General features: G+C 52.7%; 2 protein-coding genes across 2 annotated transcripts; one reads left to right on the top strand and one right to left on the bottom strand.

Moving 5' to 3' along the window:
* Positions 1–503: 503 nt before the first annotated feature.
* On the top strand, positions 504–2,333 carry RAB9B (RAB9B, member RAS oncogene family). Its single transcript, XM_010163217.1, has 2 exons — positions 504–564; positions 1,392–2,333. The coding sequence occupies exons 1-2, from the start codon at positions 513–515 to the stop codon at positions 2,030–2,032; spliced, it is 693 nt and encodes a 230-aa protein (XP_010161519.1). The 5' UTR covers positions 504–512; the 3' UTR covers positions 2,033–2,333.
* Positions 2,334–10,312: 7,979 nt separating this feature from the next.
* On the bottom strand, positions 10,313–12,088 carry LOC104521274 (myelin proteolipid protein; the record flags this gene model as incomplete). Its single annotated transcript, XM_010163218.1, has 4 exons — positions 10,313–10,996; positions 11,452–11,517; positions 11,629–11,702; positions 11,920–12,088. Coding segments are annotated over 4 exons (381 nt in total), but the record flags the coding sequence as incomplete, so codon positions are not given.
* Between the last annotated feature and the right edge of the window lie 138 nt (positions 12,089–12,226).

The raw sequence follows: 12,226 nt of genomic DNA, 5'->3' as shown, positions 1-12,226 counted from the left end.
ATGTTAGGAGCAGGTGTAAGCAAGCCAGATCCTGTCTATTTTCATACCAGGCTCTTGCCAGCTGGCTCACTCCTCTGGTTAGCAGATTCAGGTAGATGTTCAATCCTCAGATCAGATGCCAGAGCGTGTGGGTGGGCAGGCAGGCAAAGCAGATCAAAGCGATCGACATCCCCTGGATGGAGGGGAGACACGGGTTACACAGCCTGTGCACTCCTGCCAGAGCTCCTTCAACTTATTCTTTTCTTATTCTGTGTTCAGCATCCATAATGTACTGGCTCTACTCTGATCAGAAATGGGCTGTGTTCCATTTTACTTAGGGCAAGGGAAACTGTCCTCAGTGCCTTGCTCTTGCCTGTTTTACTCCAGCCATCAGTGTTGCACTTTGAGCTTCCTGGGGCTCTGCTGCTCTTCTTCCAGCCTGGGTCAACATTACAAACTGAAAAGCAGCGCACTGAGCGCAGCTCTGGCAGCCTCTCTGACTGGTGTTTGTTTTTTAGTGACTGTTATGCTGGATGGCGTTTCCTGGACGGTCCTGGAGACGGAAGTGCTGCATTTCTAGAGCAGGTACGGTACGGACAGCAGACAAACCAACCTCTTATTCCGTGTCAGGCCTCTACCTTTGCTTCCAGGATGTCCCTGGGAGGAGGAGGACTGGTTGGCACTTGGCCTTTCTCTTGTGACTGCTGACTAAGGAACCTGTGGTGTCGAGGCTGTTGCAATATGAACTTGCACCTGTACGTGAGCAAACTGTCCTGTGAAAAGCATTGGCAGAGCAGAGCAGCGGAGAAGCTGGGGAGCCCCTTCTGAGCCGCGGAGATCACGCGCAGTGAACAAGCGCGGCTCCGCTTGTGAGGTGAGTCAGCGTTCTTGGGGTGACTAAGAACTGGTTTGCTGGGTGACTTGTGTTGATGTTGGGCCTGTGCATCTTTTCCAGCCTTCCAGCAGAACAAGTCAGATAGGAACAATTACTTAGCTAGTGATTGTATGGTGGAAAGGAAGGCCTGGTGATCTTGGTGTTTGTGTGGTAGCCTGAGGACATGGACCAGAAGAGATGTTTGCCTAGTGATGGTGTTTGTAAAAACTAGACACGCTTTCAGATACAGAGTTCTCACCAAAAGTGGCATAATTGATACTAAACTCTCAACAGTTGTTCTCACCTTGCACTTACAGTCGTGACCTGCTGCTTCCATTTTGGACCCGATGGAGAACTTTTGTGCCTGAAAGCTTGTCCAGTTCCCAGCTCTAACCTCTCTAGTAAGAGACATTACCTCCTATATACAGAACTCGTTCAGAAACAGGGGTGGAAATACCATGTTCTGTTCTTCCTTGTGCAACTTCCTGCAGAATCCACGAGTCAAATAGCTATTTTACACTATTTCTGAACCCTGCAGATTGCCTTGGTGCTGCTCCCCTCCGTCCTGCCGCAATGAGTGGGAAGTCCTTGCTCTTAAAGGTCATCCTCCTTGGAGATGGTGGAGTTGGGAAGAGTTCCCTCATGAACCGGTACGTCACCAACAAGTTTGACTCGCAGGCTTTCCATACAATCGGTGTGGAGTTCTTAAACCGGGACCTGGAGGTGGACGGACGTTTTGTGACCCTCCAGATTTGGGACACTGCAGGACAGGAGAGATTCAAGAGCCTGCGAACCCCCTTTTACAGGGGGGCGGATTGCTGCCTGCTGACCTTCAGTGTGGACGACCGGCAGAGCTTTGAGAACCTCAGTAACTGGCAGAAGGAGTTTGTCTATTACGCTGACGTGAAGGACCCTGAACACTTCCCATTTGTAGTACTGGGTAACAAGATAGACAAACTTGAGAGACAGGTGAGCACAGAGGAGGCCCAGGCCTGGTGCATGGAAAATGGTAACTATCCGTACCTGGAGACTAGTGCCAAGGATGACACCAATGTGGCAGTGGCCTTTGAGGAGGCTGTGCGGCAGGTGCTGGCGGTGGAGGAGCAGCTAGAGCACTGCATGCTGGGCCACACCATCGACCTGCACTCCAGCTCCAAATCAGGCTCTTCCTGTTGTTAAGAGTGTCTGCTGCTTTGGAAACGTCGCTCAAGCCGGCAACTTGATCGGAATAAGCGCAGGCAGCTCTGGGGTACTCTGAGGAGAGTGGCCACAAGGACAATAGGTGGTTGCTCACTGGGGAGTTGCAGCCTCACCATCTGAATTCTGGCTGGAGTTTTTGGGCACAGAGCATGTATCTGCAGGAGGGAGCTGTTAAAAGAGCATGTGAGCGTAGTCCTGCTTCCATCTCTGCCTGTTTTAGCAGGTTTAAAGGACTGCGTTCAAGTCCTTTAAATTCACTAAAGACAGTAGTGACCTGATCTGTACCTGAACTAAAAAAAAAATACTAGAGCCACTAAACTCATGACCTTACTGCCAAAGGAAAGTCTGCTCAGCATACTGAGTGAAACCTGTTGTAGAGACTCTAGCCCATGCACCTGTGAGAATGCCAAATACTAGCGTGGCTGGGATGTGTGTATCTGTTGTTTGGGACAAGTGCATTGTGTCCCGGGACTGAATTGTGCTGAGAATTGCTAGAACTCTGAGCTGAAGCAACCTATGAAGGAGAGATGGGCCTGTGTTTGAATGTGGCAGCGTTGTTTCTTCACAGCTGCCTATTTCTGGCCTGTTTTTCCTCACCTCTAACTTTGTCTTGTGTGAGTGTTATTTTGTGGAGAGACTGTCTGCTTCTTGTTTAATATGTGTTTCCTTGTCTCTTCTGGAGGCTCAACACTGGATCTCACTTCTCATACTTGGAAGCCCTGGATGAACAACACCTATGGACACTCGCTGGGTCATGTCAAAGGGTTTAGAGTTACTCAGGAGATCTGGAGCGTGAAACCTCAGCTGATTTCTGTCACAAGTAATCACCATGTCCAGATGATGTGCTCTAGCAGACCGGTGGTAGGTCGGGAGGATGTCTCCTAGGTGTGCAGGTGTCTGGGGGAGTCATGCCTGGTCAGCTGTTAAATCCACTCAGTCAGTGTGTGGGACTGGTGACCACTGTGCTTCATTAGCTGGTGGATCAGCATCTTGAGTTGCTTTAGCACAGATGTTCTCATCTGGATGCTGCAGCACAGAACCATTCACTTCATTTCCTGTTGTGTCAGGTGCAGTGCTGCTGAGCACAGAAAATTCACGGTGTTGTCTTGGCCCTTAGTCCTTCAGGGGAATCCAGTGTGTTTTATCTGTAACTTGTATGACAGACTTCGCTGGTAGAGGATGTCCACTGAGTTAATTGGCCGTTGTGGCTACTGTGTTCAGTCCACTGGGGAGAGAGCTGCACTCATTCCACTTCTGTTCAAGGTGGCTGAAAAATGGTATGAGGGGGCAGGGAACCTTCTAGAAAAGGGCAACAGGCTTTGCTGATCTCGGCTCCTGCCCCCTGCTAGGTGTTAGTCCCAAGCTCTATGCATAGCAGAGGTGAGTGCTTGCTGACTGCTGGCTTTACCATTATAACCTCATGTCCTGCAACTTCCCCTGCAAGCCTTTGTCCAAAACTGACTTTGCCCATAACCACAGAGGAGCCTGCCATGGGGAGAGCTTCCCCAAGTCTGTACCTGCTGGCTGCTGAATGTGGCTCCCACTGTGATGAGCTACTGGGTGGGAAATTGTGTAGCTCAAATGGAGCAGCCTCACTGTGCTTTAGAACAGGGCACTCTCTGCCCTCGTACTGGCTGGTGGCAGCTAATCCCCATGGCTGAGCAATCTGAACATGTAGGGAGTCTCCTCCTGGGGAACTCAGGGTGATCCTGCCCTTGTCTGCAGGGCAGCCACGTGTGGAAGGGACCGAAGCTTTAACGCAAAGTGCTTTAGAGGGATCTGATTTCTAAACAAGGCTGAACACTCATATCCATGGAGATAGATAGAGAGTGTTTGCAGCCTCTGAAAAACCAGGTCCCTTGAGGTATGAAAGAACACTGCCTGTGTAGGTGCAGCAGATTTTCACAGGATATTAAAGTTGGTGTTACCAGTGCCTGACCTCCCCAGGCCTCTAGATTTTTCTTCAGTTTAACACTGCTTGTTATTTCCTTCAAGACCCCAGGCTCTGTGAGCTGTGGTTCTGATTTACATCTCCGAACAGACACGATCCCCTGGAGCTGGTTTGCGCAGGGTCCTGGGGTCAGAACAGGCTCAGCCCTGCCAGAGGGGCTGCTGGGGGAGATCCCTGGGGGTGAAACTGCTGCTTCCCCAGCGCGGATCTCATGGGATCTGTGTGAGGACGGGCAGCTCCTGTGGGAGAGGGCAGAGACTGGCCGAGCCGTGGTGTGGGAGGCAGGGGTGCAGCGTGCTGTTTGCAGGACCCTGGGTGTGGGTTGATGATGATGAGCTGAATCTCAAGATCCACATTGTGCCCAGGCTGTGTGGACAGTGTGTGTTGCTGGAGGGTGTTACACAGCATCTTTCATTCCTAACAGACGTTGGATCATTTGCTTTTTTTAAAAAAAAAAATAAAAATATAGGCTTATGTGTTTTAAAAATCCATTTTTAAAAAAGTATAATACATTTAAATAATTTATTTTAAATGATACACACAGTTTCCAAAGTAGCCAGGATTTAGAGCTCTTCTGTTGCAAAGTTCAATGCCAACAGCCACCCCCTGCCTGTGTCCACTGATGCTGCCGCGGTTGTTGCTATTGCTACAGAACTGGTATTGTAAAACTGAGATTCTACCTTTATTTGAGCAAATAAAACATGGATGTATTCAAGTGAATTCGGGAAGTGGCTGCCTTCTTGGTTTATCAAAGTTTAAATCTGCTCCTGTTCTTCTGAGAGATGTGGAACTGGGCTGGTTGTAGCATCTGGCAGAGACAAGTCACTTAAGGGATCCAAGGGGTTGGTTGTTCCTGAATGCACCTCGCTAGACCAGGAGCTGAAGGAATACAACTTATTTACCAGCTGAATCCAGTGACCAGTTTTGTCTTTTCAAGAGTGTATCAGAAAACATTTTCATAACAGAAGGATTCCACATTGCTTCCCTCTGTCACTACATTTGAGTTTTCAGCCTGGGCTCTCAGCAGCAAGCCGGATACTTTCCTTTGATTTCTCCCTGCCATCTTGGAAGCCGTCCCTTGGGCTGCAGGGGGTTGTAGCCAGGCATGATTCCTGGGGGATGCTGAGACAGAAACCAGTATATGGAGGCTGTTCTCTTCCGCTGTCCTGCCAGGATGGTTGCTTATTTTGGGAGGCTTTCTCTGTGTTTGCAGAGTCTGTGCCTGCTGTTTCTGTTGGCAGAACCTTTTAATTTATTTTTCTCTCATGTCTGCTTGCCTATCTGCTCTTCCAGAGGCAGCAGAGGATTTCAAACCCTTGGAAATTGTGCTTTTTAAATGTGGTCTGGAGAATCTGGGGGCCTCCAGCATCTTATCTATTTCAAAACACATCTGAAAACAACCAGCCAACGTGACCTGGTGGGAGGTATTCCCCGCCTTGGAGAAGTTGTGGGAGTTGGGTGAGGCTGTCTCACGTCAGCAAGGGTCTGTCCAGCAATGGTTTTGCCATCAGAACCACCAGCTCCCCTGATGTGAGGCGTTTGTAGGAAAACACGGGGCAGAGGCAGGAGTGTAGTGGGGCTGTGCCCTCATTCCCCACTTTGCTGCTGCGAGCCATGGCAGAGGGCCCAGTGCGTTTTGTCTTGGGTGGGGAGAGGATGGATCCTTGGAGGACAGAGGAGTGTCTCCAAAGGAAAGCAGCGAGCTGCACTGTGTGAAACAGATTCCCCAGCATATCTCTGTGCTTACAAAGGAGGAGCAGCACTGGGGGGGGCTGTTTCTAATCCTCTCCATCCCTCTCTCCCACAGCCCTCTTGAGGATTTTGCTGCTCTGGGCCAGGTAGAGCAGCTGTAAGGCTGTGCAGCTGCTTGGTGGGCTGAGGAAACAAATCTTCTCTTAACACTGCTAGCTGAGGAGCCCCAAATGGCTTCAGATGCCCCAGGGTTGCTCTCTTGGGTGACCGAGGCTGCTGACATGCTGTGTGTTCCCAAGCGCAGCTCCTCCCTAGCTCCGGAGGCTGGTTCCTCACAGCAGTGCATGGGAGCACGATCTCTGGGGACCACATGTTCTGGCACGTGCTTGAGGATGAGCAAAAAGATATGAGAGTCTAAAAATACCCTTTTGGGATCCTCTGGACCCCAGTCCAGGCTCTTAACAGGGAGTTTGTTGCAGCTCTGGTGCCAGGGCACTGGCATGCTCTGCTCCGGAGTAAGGAGTGCTCCCCACTCTGCTGAGGAGGTGTGGTGGGAGGTGATGGAAGCTCTGACAGCAGCTGTCTGAAGGCCTAAGGTGAGTCAGAGTCCCGATCAGGGAAGTCAGTGAAATGGTGGGTTACCTGCTGAGGTGATTGCTCAGGCAAAAGCCATTGGGGATGGATAGAGACACCCCTCGACCCCAGAGCCTGCATGGCTGGTGGAGCAGCTTTCCTCGTGGCTTCAAGGGATCCTTTAGGGGTGGTGTGTGTGACCACGTGCAGATGCAGGACTCCTGTCTTCACGAGCAGCATCTACCTGTGCTGTTGTCAGTCTTAGTCCTTTCCATGAGGACTTCCTAATTGCTCTTTCCTCCTCATCCTCAGTCATCTCCCTAGTAGAGCCAAACCATGCACAGAACTGGAGAGAAACCGACAAAATCTCGAGAAACCGAGAAATCTCCCTTAGCAGGAGATGTGCCTTTGCAGGGATGGCTTCCCCGGGGAGGCACGGACAGCGCCAGCCCGGGCAGCTGCGGCCGGCGGCCGCGGGGAGGAGACGGAGGACCGGGGATGGATGCGGGACCGGGGATGGCTGTGCCACCCCTGTCTCTCTCCCTGCGCAGGGGGGTTATGTCTTCACCGTCCCAAGGGCTCCCTTGCCCAGTGTCCCCTGCACGGGGGCCACGTCCCGGAGTGGCAGGACGTGGGGTCATAGAATCATAGAATCACCTGAATTGTAGAATCACAGAATCATAGACTTTTGAGATCATCGAGTCCAGCTGTGCCTGTCTGCTACTAAACCATATCTCTGAGCACCCCATCTAGCTGTCTTTCAAATACCTCCAGGGATGGTGACTCAACTACCTCCCTGGGCAGCCTGTTCCAGTGCCTGACAACCCTTTCAGCGAAGAAATTTTTCCTGACATCCAATCTGTACCTCCCCTGGCACAGTTTAAGGCCATTGCTTCTTGTTCTGTCACTAGTTACCTGGGAAAAAGACACACACCCGCCTCCCTACACCCTCCTTTCAGGAAGCTGTAGAGAGGTAGTTGTAGACAGTGATGAGTGGGCAGGAGTCTCCATGCCAGCAAGGCAGCCCTTGGGACCTGCCCTGGGGTCCCTCTCCCTGGTCCAACCTTTGTGGGAGCAAACTGCAGCCACGTTTCAGCTGCTAGACAGGGGGAAAGTGATTGCACTGACTCCCACCTTGGAGCTCTCCTGATGGGCCAGTTCACAGAGCTGGGGTCTGGTAGCAGGCAGGGTCTATTCCCTGTCCTTTATCAGCTAGTTCCTGGAGGGCACTGGGTGCTCAGGGAAGGAGCTGTGAGGGCAAGTCCCATGTCCCCAGGTGGGATGGCAGCAGGACACAGCCAAGTGCACACCTAACGAGGCTACGTGTGTCCTTCAGCCCTTGGACTTGCCCAGCACCCTGGCCATGCTGGCCACTTTCACACACTACTTTGCTCTGCTGTCCCCAACCCTCACCCCGGCCAGGGGGCACCAGTCTCTGCCAGGGGAAAGAGATGGTGTTTTGTTCCCCAGCTCGCTCCTGCCCAGCGGCTGATTGCACACACAGGGCCCTTTCAGCACGGGGAGAGGAGGGTGATGGCATCTGGGAGCGCAGGGAACAAAGGGCCCCATTGTTGGTGGCTGCAGCCCCATGGGTCTCTGTGAGCCGGGACCAGGCTGGGCATACAGGCACAGCTGTGCACTGAGCTGGGGCAGCAGCAGTGCAGGAGCTAAACCTGCCCTGGCCAGGCTGCACGGGACACCTTGCTGCCTGTCTGGAGAGGGCTGAGGCTGGGGGAGAGAGTGATTTGGGCTGGAGTCGGGTTTAGAAGCAGCGAGAGTCCTGGCCATGGGTAGGTGACAGCCTGCTGGCTCTCAACCTGCTCATGGGCTCCCAGCTGTGCCCAAAATCTGCCTTTCAGGCAGATTTGCTGCAAATGGGAGTGATGCTGGAGATTGATCCCATCCCTCTGTGGCCTCACTTCCCAGAGCACAGCTCCAGGGGGAAATTTCCAGGAAAATAAACATTTAAATTGATAATTTTTTAAACACTGTGGAAACATGTGTCTAAGGGCAACATTCGTCCGATCAGGGGTAGAAAGACACCAGCCATTGACCTCCCCGTGCACCAGCACTGTGCAAACTGTTAATGACCCTGTGGCAAATGGCATGTGGCCACCCACAGAGTGCGTGGGCACGACATGTAAGGCTCTGGGGTAGCTGAGTCCACCCTCACGCCTGAACAAGACCGTCTTATTTCACACAGGGCTCTCTGCAAGTGAAAGAATCGCGCACTCAGCCTGGCTCTGGACGTGCTCGTACCACGTGCCGTGCCTGATGTGAGCGGCAAGCTTTGCTCAAGCCGTGCTGATCAGTTTTACTGTGGTTGTGCTGCAGATGCTACACTAGGAAACGTGGCAGAGGCTGTCACTGCACAGGATGAATGTTAAAGGACAGTAGCACATCAGCAAACATGAGCAAGTGGCTCCTACAGGACCCCAGCTTTCCTGTGGGTGGCTGGAGGAGAGAGAAAGGTTTTAAGGGCTCCTCAGCTGGGAACAAAGATTTTGAAATCAAGGTTATGAACCTCATGTCTGGGGTGGGAAGGAGGAGTGGGCAGAGTCCTGCGGGGGCTGCTGGCCCCCACGTGGGGCTGGTGAGCCCTGCCCTTTGGGGACCTTCTTCTCCGCAGCTTCCCCTGCCCTGCTTTTTTTTTCGGCTGGGGCAGGGGGGATGGGGAAAGCCAGCACAACAAATGGACAGACAGATGCATATCTTGAACAGAATGTTCTTAATTTTAATTTTTCTTTAATTTTTATAAAATACATCTTGTAAGATAAGTCTCTAAAAACTTGCTCTTTTTATTGCTTGTTAACAAGTTGAAATTCTAGATCAGAAATGAAGGAAACACTTTCAGCTGATTAACTCTCTTTTTGCGTGTATGTGTGTGTGTGTGCACATATGTGCGTGTGTGTGTGTTTGGGGTCTGGGGACAAGGGTGGGAAGGAGGATCTGGTTATTTTTTGTTAAATGGATACCAAAAAAACCCCCAGCAAACCCCCAAGAGAGACAGCGTGATGTGAATTTCCAGATCTTGACTGGTTTCTCCCCACCCTGCTGTCCCTCTTGGCACCTCCCCCCTCCCCAGCCCATGTGCGTTGGTAGCATGGCCAATTTATTTCAGCATTCCTGGCAGCAAGGATCCTTCGAACGCTCTGCTCAGCAGATCTGCTCCTTTATCCTTGCCCCTGCTGAAACCGGCACTTAAAAAAAATACAATAATATTACAGACAAAAAAAAAATTAAAAAAAAAAGAATTCCATGCAAGATGAAGCTACAGTCTGCCACTGAAAGTAGTTTCTCCAATAAATAAACACTAAGATTAGCATTAAGGAGAGGCAGGGAAGAGCAAAACAAAATACCAGTTGGTGGGGAGGACTGGAAACGGCATTTTGGCGGGTCTGTCTGGACCCATGATGCGCAGCCACAGGGCTTTCCTCCAGCTCCACCAAACCCCTTGCCCTGCTGCCCGCTTCCATGGGAAAAGACTGAACTGGCACCAGAAACAATCTGGTTTGCAGAGACGGGACATGTTTACCCCCAGACCACCGCCTTTCCTTCCCTCCTCAACTCTTTGATGGGTTTCAGCTGGAAGCGAGATGCTGCCCCGTCCCTCCTGCCCTGGCAGACACAAGAGAGTTGTCCTGACTTGCAGGAAATGCAGGGGAAAAAAAGTGAGGGGAAGAGTGGGACAGAACGAGGGAAAGTTACGTTTGACTGAGATGAGAACCAAATCAAGCTCTCCGACGCAGCGGAGGTTAGCGAAGCAGACGTCACCCCAGAGAAGAGCACCATTGTGAAGGGACGAGAGCGCGCAGCGAGCCCGGCGCTCGCAGGGCGTGCAAAGGCGCCGCAGTCCAGAGGGTCATCCCCTGCCTACGGAGGGGTGGCTCTGGCTTTACACTCCTGGGGCACGGCGCAGAGATGTCCCCTCTCGGTCAAACCTGTCTGCTGCCTCTCTGCTGCCTGGAGAGTAAAGCCACGAGTCCCCCTTTGTCTAAAGCGACACCAAACTCCTTTAGGCTTTAATAGGAGCAGCTGGGTTAGGGCTTTATCAGCATCGGGGTCAGCACTCTCTTCGCAATGGGAAGATCCTTGCCCTGAACTCCCTTTGCCTCGACTGCAACAGGCAATTTGGGGTAAATTAATCTTTCTTTGCTAAGGGAAAAAAAAAAAAAATCCTTCTCTTATTCTCCATCCACAGGTGGTGACAGCAGACAGCTCCAGGAGAGTCTCTAACAATGGTACCAGGACTGGGACAACTTCCTTTTCTCTCTAGGTAGCCTCTTGCTACTCATGGAGCAAACTACATGTATTTCCTCCTCCCAGGAGCACGGAGACCTTTGCTTATCCCTAGGCAACATTAGGACACTGGAGTAAGTCCCTCCTCTTCTCTGGCTGGTTTTGATGGGCTTGGCCCTAGAGCAAACCGGTTATGGATGAGCAGAGAGAGAAAAGTGCATGAAGAGGTGTCCACTGGTGGGAAGCTCTCCTGCCTGGTCATGCTCAGCACGATGGATGCGAAGGAGGAAGAGGAGGGGAGTCAGCGGTGAAGGCAGAGTTAACGCAGGAGACCTGGTGTCGGGTGGCTGCAGTGTTAAAGCCTCGGGGTTAGAGAAAAGAAGGGCGTTTGGTCTGGCTGGGCTCCACCACACGGGCTAGAACTTGGTGCCTCGGCCCATCAGCTTGAGGACGGCAAAGTTGTAGGTGGCGGCGATCATGAAGGTGAGCTGTGGGTGGGAAAAGAGTGAGCAACAGGGGAGGAGGAGAAATGAAGCTCTGGTGAGTGAGGAGGGCAAGTGGGGTGGCACTCCTCGCTGGGGTTACACCTGAGGTGGCAACTCCCAGCCCAGCACCCCAACAAGGCAGCTGCCCCATGGAGTCCTGTAGCACCGGTGGGACACCACAGTGTCTACTTGCTGGTGTAAAGCAAGAGGAGAGCCAGGGAAAGGCAAGGACTCCATGCAGCAGGACCTCCCCCCGGTGCTCTCCTAAAGCCTTTCCAGATCCCCTCCAGCAGCCATTTCTACCTTCTTATGGCCTGAATTTGACACTTGCACTTATGTGCCAGAAAATGACATGAGCATGGGCTCTGTCACATCCATGCCCACCACCTCCATTGCCTCTGACCCCACATCCTCGCCAGGTGGAGGAGAACAGCAGGGAAGGGGGAGCACTAACTCACCAGTGAGACCAGTGTGGCGGCTGCCCCCACAAAGGCCGCGATGAAGAGGTGGAAAGTCATCTGGAACTGCAAGGGAAAAGAAGGGTGAGTTCCCAGGGTCCCACATGCTGGCTGGGGAGGCCAGTGTTGAGGGTACCCACTGAGGGAAGCACAGATGGGGTGACGGGAGATGCTCACCTCGCTGGTCTTACAGATGGAGAGCAGGTTGGAGCCGCACACCTTGCCAGGGAAAGCGTTCCATGGTAGGACACCTGTTAAGACGCAGGGAGCCAGGTGAGCCGGGCATGGCCACCGGCCAGCTGCCTTGCTCAGCCTCCTGCAGCCACATCTGTCACACGCACCCCAGTGTTTTGGGGCTCTTCAGCACTTACCCCTGCTTTATCCCAGCCTGATCTGCCTGGACCCTCTCCTCCATCCCCTCTCCTCCACCCTGAGCCCTGGCTCCTGGGCAGCAAACCCGGCACTCACCGTACATCCTGGCATCCGCACACAGGGTGCCAATGCTGGCCGAGGTCTTGCTGGGGTTGGCAATGGACTGGCAGGTGGTCCAGGTGTTAAAGTAGATGTAGACGGGCACCGCAGAGCAGGCGAAGACCAGGAGCCAGATGATGGTCAGGACGTAGGTAATGCCCACAAACTGCAAGGGGCAGGACAAGCCAGGGCAGAGCCGTGGTTACCGAGTGGGCAGGGACACTGACAGGGGGAGTGCGAGGGTCCCCAGGCAGGAGATGGCACGGGGCAGGCAGGGGACTGAGATGCTGCCCGCAAACGGCTC

Source organism: Antrostomus carolinensis, unplaced genomic scaffold (genome assembly GCF_000700745.2).
Source record: "Antrostomus carolinensis isolate BGI_N321 unplaced genomic scaffold, ASM70074v2 scaffold30692, whole genome shotgun sequence".
NCBI lineage: Eukaryota > Metazoa > Chordata > Aves > Caprimulgiformes > Caprimulgidae > Antrostomus > Antrostomus carolinensis.
Note: the sequence above shows the minus strand (reverse complement) of the source record. Positions and strands in the feature narration are given on the sequence as shown.

Bases quoted from the DNA above. Each gene is read 5' to 3' on its own strand.
- RAB9B (XM_010163217.1), top strand. From the start codon at position 513: ATGGCGTTTCCTGGACGGTCCTGGAGACGGAAGTGCTGCATTTCTAGA. The intron at 565-1,391 runs GTACGGTACGGA...TGAACCCTGCAG, and splicing joins GTGCTGCATTTCTAGAGCAG to ATTGCCTTGGTGCTGCTCCC.